Source organism: Oryza sativa, chromosome 10, assembly GCF_034140825.1.
Source record: "Oryza sativa Japonica Group chromosome 10, ASM3414082v1".
Classification (NCBI taxonomy): Eukaryota; Viridiplantae; Streptophyta; class Magnoliopsida; order Poales; family Poaceae; genus Oryza; species Oryza sativa.
The window spans coordinates 19,718,038-19,729,720 of NC_089044.1; the positions used below are offsets into that span (position 1 = coordinate 19,718,038).

The 11,683-nt window shown below is 41.6% G+C and overlaps 2 protein-coding genes across 3 annotated transcripts; one reads left to right on the forward strand and one right to left on the reverse strand.

Annotated features, from left to right (window-relative positions):
- Positions 1 to 2,740: 2,740 nt before the first annotated feature.
- On the forward strand, positions 2,741 to 8,138 carry LOC4349022 (uncharacterized). 2 transcript variants are annotated; one of them, XM_015758341.3, is made up of 12 exons: positions 2,741 to 3,203; positions 3,294 to 3,378; positions 4,048 to 4,178; positions 4,279 to 4,381; positions 4,526 to 4,540; positions 4,996 to 5,141; positions 5,264 to 5,459; positions 5,582 to 5,656; positions 6,385 to 6,501; positions 7,029 to 7,073; positions 7,593 to 7,691; positions 7,929 to 8,138. In XM_015758341.3, exons 1-12 carry the CDS (start codon positions 2,815 to 2,817, stop codon positions 7,947 to 7,949), a joined length of 1,422 nt encoding a protein of 473 aa, XP_015613827.1. In that variant the 5' UTR covers positions 2,741 to 2,814; the 3' UTR covers positions 7,950 to 8,138. The 2 variants fall into 2 exon arrangements, with proteins under 2 accessions (XP_015613827.1, XP_066160714.1); XM_066304617.1 differs by having other exon boundaries at positions 4,052 to 4,178; positions 4,526 to 4,577.
- Positions 8,139 to 8,505: 367 nt separating this feature from the next.
- LOC4349023 (microtubule-associated protein RP/EB family member 1C) lies at positions 8,506 to 10,947 on the reverse strand. Its single transcript, XM_015758342.3, has 6 exons — positions 10,702 to 10,947; positions 10,411 to 10,566; positions 9,966 to 10,072; positions 9,596 to 9,821; positions 9,388 to 9,501; positions 8,506 to 9,044 (listed from the first exon to the last, which is right to left on the reverse strand). Exons 1-6 carry the CDS (start codon positions 10,810 to 10,812, stop codon positions 8,760 to 8,762), a joined length of 999 nt encoding a protein of 332 aa, XP_015613828.1. The 5' UTR covers positions 10,813 to 10,947; the 3' UTR covers positions 8,506 to 8,759.
- Positions 10,948 to 11,683: the final 736 nt, after the last annotated feature.

The window sequence follows — 11,683 nt, forward strand, 5'->3', positions numbered from 1 at the left end:
TGTATGTAATAGCATGTTCAATTGGGTGTTTCTCTCATAAGCTATGCTATGTTCAACTTGTGGCTTTAGATCATCGTTCAACGTGGTCGACAAAATAAAGACGAAATTTGAATTTCTGTTCGAATCTTTTCGAAGGGTAGAAAGTATTCAAACTGCGCTTGGTTCTGATATTTACAGAGCTACCTGTAATACTGTCATCCTAGAACACTTGCAAAAATTTACAAGTGCTTAAAAATATTATCGAGTGTACAGAATTTGCTTAAACTTAACAAAATATATTCTCGAAATATACACACTACAAAATTTGCTAAAAATTGGGAAGTATCAGCGGTGTGGTGGTCTAATATTTAAATCTTATACCCACGAATATTATGTACGCGTAATTTGGTTTTCAATATAAATATCGTGAAAATAGGATTTGCCGCTAGTTTCTAATTGTGTTAGAGAAGCATTTGCGAGTGTGCAAGTGTGGTGTTGTATGCGTAGTGCTGTGCGTTCGTGCATATGGTTCAGTCGTGTAATAAAGAAATGCTAAGGGTGTGTTGGATGCTAGTGACCTAGAACTTGTCCCTTTCACGCAAAACAGAGCAACAAATTAGCGCATAGCTAATAAATATATTAGTAAATAATTTAAAGAAATAAATTGATATGATTATTTAAATCAACTTTCCTACTTTTTAATAAAAGACAGACTATTTAGTACTTGTCGACGTTTGATGTCGCGATTCCGGTATTTGCATAGTATGGAGATCGTTGGTACTAGGATATACGCGAGACCGAGGTAAAAGAGACGAAGACAGAGATTTTTATACAGGTTCGGGCCCCTGAATTGTCAGGTAATAACCCTACATCCTGTTGGCCGAAGCGGTCGTTGCTCTTATTCACCATAATCACACCAGTATAATATTTGGAGTAGCATATCTAATTGTTGTCGACATGGCGGTCTGAAGATCTGACTCATAGTCGACGACAGGGTAGTCTTCCTCCTCGAATCCATGCCCGGCGAGATCAGAAACAGCGCTAGATCCCTACGGCCGGCCTCTGTAGGTATCGGATAGGGTCGATCCAGAGGACGCCGAGGTCGTCGGTAAGGACGTGGGAGGAGCCGAGGAATAGAGAGAGAGGGATAGAGAGAAGGGAGGAAGGAGGGAGGATTATGACGTGGCGACCCTGACATGTGGGGTCCACGTGGGTTCCACGCTGATTCAACCGCCACATAGGATAAAACCGGAGTTAAAACCGTCGAGGGACCTAATTTGCACTGGTTTTGTAAATTGGGGGATGCATTGTATCCGGTTTTGCGGTTCAAGGATGATTTTGTAATTCGACGACAAGTTGAGGGACCTTCGGTGTACCTTTTCCTTTGTTTTTAGCCATAACCCAGTTCAATACCTCCCCACGCTCGGCCTATATCTCTTTGGCCCAACACACAAACAGGCCCAAGCCACAAGCATAAGTGGAGTCATAGGCCCAACTTACATAGCCTACTGCGATCTTCAACCTTCGGAAGATATCCTATGCATGCATGATGCCGGAGCCGGTCCTCGTCATCAAATCCAACCAATCTTTCTTGATTTGGTTGAGGGCTTTTGATCCACTCGATCTCTTCTCCCCGTTTCCCCAATATCAGAGAGAATTCACAAAAAAACGGGACAAAAAGGCAAAGCTCGGTCAGCCATCTTCGATGGAGATTAAATCCAACAAATTAAAACCAAATTGAAAGAGAAAATTATGGAGAAAATAATGAGTTAGAAGTAGGGAATCGATTTTTGCAATAAATAATAGGAGGAAACGTACAGGGAGGCAGATCGCGGCGGTGCTAGGGTTTGGCCCGGGCCCTAAGAGCGGTAAAAAAAGGAGATTGGATCGGACTGAGTGGAAAAATACGGTGATAAAAAAACCAGATGATGAAAAAAAAAGAAGCCTAATCGGACATAAAAAACTGGCGAGAAAAATAGACGGACAAAAAAAACATATTCAATTAAAACCGATTCCTCAATTAAAACTGAAAACCGATTTAAACACGGATGACTTACTAAAATCTCAGCAAAAATATCTTCAATTTTTACAATAGTAGAGATTTAGACAAAGAACAATAATATCATATTGCATGAAAATAATAATTCATGACCGTCAAAAATTATATATAATCACTTCAATATACAATATCTCAATATAATATACAAGATATGAGGGCAATATATGTCTGCAAAAAAAACAATGATCCAAAGTTATTTGATTAACTTGTTGGGGGTATAAAGGCGGGAAACGTGCGTGTGGAAAATGAGGGAGAGAGAAGTTGGGAATAAGTAGTATAGGACGCCCTAATAATGTTACCTCGCCAAGCTTTTTTTTTTCCCCATTTTGTTTAAAAAACAACAAACTAGTCTCGAATACATGTCATAGATACATATGAACCCACATGCAGTGGCGAACCCAGAACAAAAATTACCGGGGATGCTTGATATGTTTATAGGTTTATTTTTGAGTAATATAATGCTTAATATGACCTAAAACACGTCCGTGGACACCGGGTAGATACACATAGGTACGCCCCTGCCCACATGTTATAGACAACGATTGATAAATCATTAGTTAACTTATCTTAAAAGTGACAAACAATTAAATGTCCCAAATACATATACAAAAATTGCTCAAACTTAACCGGCAAACTGAACTACAACTAGTCTCGATTAAATGTCCCAAATACATATACAAAAATTGCTCAAACTTAACCGGCAAACTGAACTACAACTAGTCTCGACTCGACTGCCCGCGAGAGCGAGCCCCCCAGATCTCCCTCGTTCTCCGGCGATGGCGTCGCCCTACACCGGCGCGCAGCCGCCGTATCCGGCGGGGGCGCACCAGCCGCCGCCGCCGGCGCAGGCGCTGCTGCAGCAGAACCACTCGCTGGCGTTCCGCGTGATGCGGCTGTCCCGCCCCTCGCTGCAGCCCGACCAGGCCGCCGCGCTCCGCTTCGACCCGCGCGACGTCTTCCTCCCCGAGGACGCCCTCACGGGGCCCGACCCCTCCGCCTCCTCCGCCGCCGACGCCGCCGCCTTCCTCCAGGGCCTCCTCCACCCGCTCGACTCGCCGGCCACCACCGTCCCCGGCGACTTCACCTTCCGCGACCGCTTCCTCCTCCGCGACCCCGTCGACGCCCTCGCGCTCCCCGGCCTCCTCGTCCTCCCGCAATCCTTCGGGTTCGTCTCTCTCTCTCTCTCGCTTCCATTCCAGTAGTAGATTGCAGCGAATGATTGTGTTGATGTGATCGTGCGGGGACGCATCGATAGGGCGATCTATTTGGGGGAGACCTTCTGCAGCTACATCAGCATCAACAATAGCTCCAGCTTCGAGGCCAGGGACGTCGCCATTAAGGTTCTCGAACCATCGCATGATTACCATCCTCTTCTATTATATCGCATTAGTTGGAAAACATTATTTGAAATTCTGGATCGTTTACCATAAAATATTATTCTGGATGTTTTCTGGAGAACGGTATTATTGCACCCAGTTTGTCATTGATGCTGTTGTTTCAGTGCATCTGGTTAGAGTGTGCTAGGTTGATGTTTTTCTCTTCTTCTTTTTTTCAGTGTTAGAATCTCACATCACCAAGTTCTTATTGTTGCAGTCATGAACTGATGTTAAATTCGATTACTCGATTGACTCTCTGCTGTGGAATTACTGGAATAGTTGCTTGTTCATCTTTTTTTACATTTGTTGACCAATGTGGTGTGTTCAGTGATTAGACCAATTCTATTAGAGCCTCATTAAGAAAAAAATGTAACAAGGTGTTATTAAGGCATGCAAGAAATTATGAGGTATTATAAGCTAATAAGTAGCTTTGATGCAAATAATTATAATTGACCTTGACTTTATCTGTAGTTCTTATTGGCTAGTTCTGTCGATGGGTTGCATGTTGCTCTATGACAAATTTGATACTTTAGACACCCCTTTGGTGGCATGCATGCAGGACTTAGCTGTCCTTGAAGCCTTCATTTCTTCATATTATGTCATAAGTTTTAACCGGAAGTTTATTTACATTAGGCAGAAATACAAACCGAGAGACAGAGGATACTTCTTTTGGATACATCTAAGGCCCCTGTTGAGTCAATCAGATCTGGGGGTAGATATGATTTCATTGTGGAACATGATGTCAAAGAACTGGGAGCACATACGTACACTATCCTCTTTTTTATTTTATTTACAAATTGGTTGCATTAGACATTAGTGAAGCACACCTTATTGTTGATTTGCTCATGTGGTGATTGAATCCAGGCTTGTCTGCACTGCTTTATATAATGATGGTGATGGGGAGCGTAAATATCTTCCTCAATTCTTTAAGTTCACTGTTTCAAATCCATTGTCTGTTAGAACGAAGGTACTTATTTCTCTCATTTTTTATATGGCTAATCTATACTCCATATGTATAATCTCTATGTCCCTCTATCTTAGAATGTAATCCCAGCATATTCGGATTACAGAGTAGGTCACATAAATAATCTGTGTTCACCTTTTGTTTCAGGTTCGCACCATCAAGGTATGTACCCTCTTGTTTCACAAATGCAAACAATATTGTAAGTCTTGTAACTAAATGTTGGTTTCTTTTGTGGAAACCTTTAAAACTTTACGCTGTCACATTTGCATTTTTTTTAGAATATGTTCTGTCATCGCAGCAGTTACCAGTTAGCCATTTCTTTCTTTACTTGCCATTCTATCTGTGCAGAATCATCCTTTTGGTTCCATAAGAAGTTTATCAGCGTCTTGAATTCCCCAAAAATAAAATTTGGGGAACCTCATTATACTTTATCCTTGGTTTATTCCAAACTGGTTGAACAAACTTCTATGTAAATGTGGTTGGCCTTGTTTCCTTCGATATTATAGTATATATTCTACTGTACTACTGTTTGTTATAATGTTATTTATCCCTTTACTGTGCATTTATTTATTCATCATGGCAGTCTTGAACTCTATATAGCTAGTCCACTTTGACAGGATACCACTTATCTGGAAGCCTGCATAGAGAATCATACAAAATCTAATCTTTATATGGACCAAGTTGATTTTGAACCTTCCCAACAATGGGCAGCTACAAGATTAGAAGCCGATGAACATCCGTCAACAGTGAAGTCTATAATCGGGTAAGTTGAGCTCTGATAACAAACCCTATTTGGAGAATGGAACATAGTGTCTCGATGCAAGGATGTTGATATATCATGTCGATGCAAAAGGATTGCTAATGTGAGTTCTATTTTTCATATAGGGACTTGTGCAAGCAACCGATTCTCATCAGAGCTGGAGGAGGAATATACAATTACCTATATCAACTCAGACCATCGTCTGGTGAGTCTGGTCAAACAAAGGCAGAGGGAAGCAGCATACTCGGGAAATTTCAGATCACATGGCGGACAAATCTCGGGGAGCCTGGCCGTTTGCAAACTCAAAACATACATAGCACTGTCAGTAAAGTTCCTGACTTATGGTTTGAACTATTTTATATGAAGTGTCGAGGGCTATACCTGTTAAGTTACTCTATATATAAGTGTTAGCTATAACTTTGGCAACTCTTTCTTTTGAGCAGCCCACTGCAAGCAAAGATGTTGATCTTCGTGCTGTGAAAGTTCCACCTGTGATATTTCTGGAAAGACCATTTATGGTAGGTGATTCGTTGGTGAACATCTGGCTCGGATATTTAGCAAGAAATTTGTTCATGTTCTTTTTCCACAATATTTTGATGTTTATGCTTCTGTATTGTTTAACTTGTAAGATAAAATATGTTCCTGCTTTGGTATCTATCTGATATTTCCCTTCAATAGTTTAGCTAAGGGAATCTCTTTATTAGTATCTTTGGACAAAAATGGGTCAGTCTTGCAGACTTTTTTGTCAGGTCCTATGGATCCCTTGTATAGTCTCTGAATATTTCAAAAAAGAAAAATGCATTAAAGCATTACACTAGGGTTATGCCCTATTGTTCCCATAAAAAACGAGGTTCTGGCTGTTCAAAACTGTTATGCTCCAGGCTCTCTAGAATTTCCTCCCCATATCACTCACCCCTTTCAATTTGTTAACATGTTATGTGTTTAACTTTCCACGAAGCATGTTGTGCACCAAGCTTTCAAAAGTTCCCTTCCTATATCATTCTACCCCTTTCAATTCATTACCACAGGAGACATGCAGTACTGAGTAAATTTGCAGGAATCATGGTAATACATCTCGCATGCTTTATTAGTGTCTTTTCTTCATACAGTTTCATGACTTGTTGTCAATCGCTATGCACTAATGCTTTTCGTTGAACCATGCACTTAGTGCATTACTGCATTGCAAATATTAACAACAGCTGCTCTTCACATTACTATCGATATTTGATTAGATTTATATCCTCAGGTTAATTTATGCCTTACAAACCAATCAGACAAGACAGTTGGCCCTTTTGAAGTATTTTTAGCACCAAGCGTACTTGATGAAGAGAAATATGTTCTGGTCAATGGATTACAGAAGTTGGTTAGTTGTTTCACTTGCTATTTTATGTTTGCTGTTATACAAATGCTATACTAGTCTGGGGTGTTCTGACAGTTGCTTAGACAGGTGTCCTGTGAAATTTGTCCCTGGTGTTCCATAACATATTTGCATAGTTAATTGCTCTGTTTCTATGGTATGCTAATGTGGCATGTAGAAGCGTGTCAGGCTATAGGTTTCTTTGTTTGAGAAAACAGGAAGTTAGGATTTTTCATTGGGTACTTGATTTCAGGCTAATGTTACAACTTTCCAGCAATCTGGCCAATGGAAATTAGATTGTGAGTTAACAATGAGTTTGTGCGCTGCTTATTAATCGCTTTGGTGACATCTAGTTTTTTTTTTTTCTTAAGAGATAGTCAAACGTCCAGGAAAATCTTTATGTTGGAGTACACTACTCAGCTGGTCTCAACTAATCTCTTTGTGGTGCCTTTTATTCCCTCCTCTGTAACAGTGGGTGAAATTAATGATGTGTTGGGTATGCTTTTGATATTTTGCTTTCATTATCTGCGCAGGTTTTGCCACTAGTTGAGGCTTTTGAATCCATCAACTTTGACTTGGTAAGATAACTTTCTGGGTACATCACTTTAGATATATCGGATATCCCATATATCTGCTCTTAGCTTTGTATTTGTCGAACTGTGTTGTGGATTTTTTTGCCACTCTAAAAGTGTGATGCATTTTTACTACTAAAAAGGTACTCCCTCGTCCCAAAATATAAGGGATTTTGGCCGGATGTGACATATCCTAGTATGTTCAGATTCATAGTATTAGGATGCGTCACATCCGGCCAAAATCATTTATATTTTGGGACGGAGGGAATGGTATTAGGATGTGTCACATCTTTTTGCTTGGTTTTTTATCTGACCAGTGACGCTATTGATGAATCATAACAACAATACTGCCTTGTGAATTTTCCTCAACGATACTGATTTTCCTCATTCGTGCTATTATATGAATGTTAACCAACAGTTGAAACAATTTAGTCTTGTGTTTGACCATCAAAGCCAGTGGCAAATTCATTGTCTTATGAATCAGAAAGAAATGTATTTGACTATATCTGGAATGAATCTGTGCAGAGTATGGTAGCTACTCAAGTAGGCGTGCAAAAAATTTCTGGAATTACACTGTATGCCGTGCAGGAAAAGAAGCTTTACGAACCTTTGTCAGACATAGAGGTAAAGATAAGCAAATTCGGTACTATCAATTACTCTTTCTTGTAGTGTTCTGCATGTTTGTTTGCTAAAGCTACATTCTCGTGATAGCATTATAGTTCTTTAAAGTTCTCATGATAAATTTGTTGAACATAAGTGCTCGAGCATGTGAAGCTTTTCGGCATGTTCTCTTTTCATTCCTTTCCTGAAGCTGCATTGGTATCTTATGCACGGCTGGGTTACTTGTTTTTTTTCCTGCAGATTTTCGTTGATGCAGAATAGAACAACGCTGCATTGGAAAACAGACACAGATGTTCCCCCATGTTTTCATCATCTGAGAAAGGGATATACATATCGTCAAGCGTATTCTAGTTGATGTATTTTTTGTTTATTGTACAATTGATTATATCCGATTGTAACGAGACACATTTTTACCAAAAAGGGAAATAGATTGAATGTTCTTCCAAGGAATGCAGATGCGGGCATTGTGAAGTTCCAAACAAGATAAGCAAATTGTCTTGTGTCATTTGTATGGTTTGTCCCAGTTAATTATGTCCTAAATTATATGATCTCCCTCTAAATCCTTCCTTGCAGACAATCATCAATCTCTTTAGATTGGCGTGTCTTTGATTCAATTTCCCTTCCAGGAATTGAGAACCTTCCGGCAAGTACTTTGCCAACTCCTTCAGAAATCTCAAAACAAATTCCCAACTCTTTCCATGCAAATAGTTTTTGATAAGTCAAAACTATTTGCATAATATTCCATGCTGGAATATATGATAACCTTCAATATGATAAGTGAGAAAGAAACCACCAATACCACCAAACAGAGCAAACATAACCATAAATCACCGAACTATTTGCATAATAATATTGTCTCAAAAGTGCCACAAATGCTGTGGCACAACCACCATCCGAAGGCAAGAAAATAGCACACACATTATACCACCAACAATACAACGCAAAGGAAAACCAACAAACAAATCCAACAAAAGAAAGAAAGAGATATAGAGAGCAATCTAGTACTAATCCAATGTCACAGCTGCAAATTGTGCCCCAATTGCTGTGTTCTTCATTCATTCAGTCATTCATTCAAGTGAAGCTCGTCAGAGGTGATCCGCACAGCTGCACGTCGGAGATGTCGGAGAGCCTCTGCCTCGAGCTGGACGCCATGCCGAACTCCTCCAGCTCCAGGTCGGAGATGCTCTTCCTCTTGTGCGCCTCCTGCTTCGCCGGCCTCTCCTCCGACGCCTCCAGGATTGGGCTCAGCATCGGCTGCTCACTCTGCTGCTGCTGCGATATCATCGCCTGCGCCTCCGCCACCATCGAGGGGTCATCCTCCGCAGCGTAGAGTACCTTATGAATCGCGTTGACAATCTCCAGAAAGAAAAGATAAACAAGTTTCTTGATCAGCATCGCCCTAACTGACAACAAAATAAACATCAAGAACCTAAGAACCAGTGCTACTGTTTATTTTCCGAAAACTGAATGGTTAACTCTAAAAGCAAGTTCACAATCCTTTTAGAGTTTTAGTATTCCGGTTTTAGGATAGTCTTATTGTCACCAAGTAGAACAATAATCAGGCAAACGGTTTTAGGATAGGATAGTCTTATTGTCACCAAGTAGAACAATAATCAGGCAAACGGTTTTAGGATAGTCTTATTGTCACCAAGTAGAACAATAATCAGGCAAAAGTTAAGGCATTCTGCTACGGTTTTACCGGCAAATGCTCGACTTCAGGGCTCTGGCACAAGATCTCCACATCCCTCAGCTTGGAGAAATAGAAATCTCTTTCTTTCTCGAGACTATCGACGAGCAGCTTCAGCTCAGTGATCTGCAAATGATGTCAAGATTGAGTCTCTCACCCTTTAGCAGCATGAGAATAAAAAAGGCCAGCCGATCATGGCATCACACAAAACCTCTCCCACCTGTTCATCATAAGCTGGTCCAGCGGAGTTTGCGGGAGACGGCTTTGCGCTCCGTGACGGAGGGGCGTTCGGCGCATGCCCATTGGCCTTCTTGGCACCATGAGATGATGCCTGTGCTTTGTGGGTGGCGGATGAGGATTTGGCCGGCGCCTGAGAAGGCACTGATGTCCTTCTGTTGGTCTCTTTGCCGCCCTTGCTGCTCTCCCTTCTTTCAGAAGCATTGTAACTGTGAATCAATTCACAAAGAACAGCAATACATAAGGTTTTAGACGAGCAATTAAATGAAATTGTCACAAACAGAATTTTGAACCTGACAAAATCTCACAAATCAAAAATTGGACAGGTTAGAGAATAGTATGTAACAGATTACCTGTTCATGAAGCCTCCATTGACCGAATCACAGTATCGCTTCATCCATTGCATGAATTCCAGATTGTCAAGGGGCCTTCCCTTGGTAAGCTTGTTCACTTCGATGTGCTGCGATAATAAGGAGCAAAGCAAACAAGAAAATTGTAAGAACACAGTCGCAGTACCAGTACTAGCAATGATTAATATAAGCAACAATCCCAGGTTTTTTTTTCTATCATCACCAGATCATGAAACACTACAGATTCACACAACATATAGTATCAATTAGCAACAGCAGGGGATCTAGAATCTGTGGTATTTGTGCAAAACTACTTCCCTTCCCTTCTGAAGTCAATCACGAACTGAACAAACGCGCCCAAATCAGCTACACGATAGGTGTACGGAACCAAGATTTGCTCACGGTGGGGAGAAGAATTAGGGGGGTAGGAATCAGAAACCGGCCGCACCTTGGTGATCTTGAGCTTGTTGAAGACGTCCTGAAGAACTTTGTAGTTCTGGATCATCTCGTACTCCGTCTTGGCGTCGAAGTTGACCTTGTGCATCGGCACCGCCCCCGGGTGCGCCGCGTCCATCAGCTGGCACGCCACCGCCCCCGACGCAGCCTACACGAAACCCACACCCAAATCAAATCGCCACATCAAGAACCGAGAAAAAAAAAATCCACGCCCCGCGCATCAAGAAATCCAACAAACAACCAACCGAATCAAAACCCAAGGGGGAGGAAGAGCGCGATTTACCTCCTCGACCTTGGAGAGGCCGAGCTGCAGGGTGGTGTTGATCCACGCCAGGATCTCGTTCCGCCCCACGAAGTAGGCCCCGTCCATCATCCCGATGTTGCTCGCCGCCATCTCCTCCGCCGCCGCGAACCAGATCACCACCACCACGGGGATCGAAGAGATCGAAGAAGAGAGAAGCCTCGAAGATCTCGCGAGGAGGAGGAGGAGATCGGCGACGAGGTTTTCGAATGCGGCGGCGGTGGTGGTGGGGGAGGAGGAGGAGGAGCGGGATTAAAAGGGAGGCGGCTTTTCCATGGACGATTCTGCCCTCGTGTTCATGGTTTCAACGGCTGGATCGTGGGGTGGGGTGGTGGATGGACGGGTGGATCTGGTCGACCGTTGGGACGGGGCGGGGGTGATGTGGTAATTTCGCGAGGACGGGGGGAATTTGAATTTTTGGGAGGTTTTGCGTTTCGTGGGTGTGTACAGGGTACAGCCGTCAAGGAGTTGGGCATGTGGTTTTTGTTAGCTGGAATAATAACTGATGAATGGACCCAATGCAGATAGTGCAAATGCGTTCGGTTTTCACCTTTTTTTTTTGCCCGTTGCTTTTGATGTCTTCTCAAGCTGTTGTAATTTTGATGAAGAAAAATGTAATTATTTTTTTACATGGATATTTGTTTAACTCACTCACAATTTAAATACTCGCTCCGTTCACAAATAGGAGTAACTACTACTGTATTTGATTTTGACATTTGAGGTCTAGTACTATTTTGACAAAAATTATTTTTATAAAAAATAACATAATTATTTAGCTTCAAAGTCGTATCAGTAGATTTGTAATGAGAAGTATTTTACTAACATCTTACATTCAAATATATTCGTGTTGATATTGGTTGAAAATTAATGCTCAAAGTTGATAAGTATTTGTCAACCGCGGAAGTAATATTTTAGCAGCTATAAATTGTGTAAATGGATTTCTTGCTATTCTGCAAGCATGTTG

Coding starts and splice junctions, on each gene's coding strand:
- LOC4349022 (XM_066304617.1), top strand. CDS start 2,815: ATGGCGTCGCCCTACACCGGCGCGCAGCCGCCGTATCCGGCGGGGGCG. Junction 4,578..4,995: donor TCACAAATGCAAACAATATT/GTAAGTCTTGTA, acceptor CCACTTTGACAG/GATACCACTTATCTGGAAGC. Junction 5,460..5,581: donor CTCAAAACATACATAGCACT/GTCAGTAAAGTT, acceptor TCTTTTGAGCAG/CCCACTGCAAGCAAAGATGT.
- LOC4349023 (XM_015758342.3), bottom strand. CDS start 10,812: ATGGCGGCGAGCAACATCGGGATGATGGACGGGGCCTACTTCGTGGGG. Junction 9,502..9,595: donor GACCAGCTTATGATGAACAG/GTGGGAGAGGTT, acceptor CATCATTTGCAG/ATCACTGAGCTGAAGCTGCT. Junction 9,045..9,387: donor CTGAAGTCGAGCATTTGCCG/GTAAAACCGTAG, acceptor TTCTTTCTGGAG/ATTGTCAACGCGATTCATAA.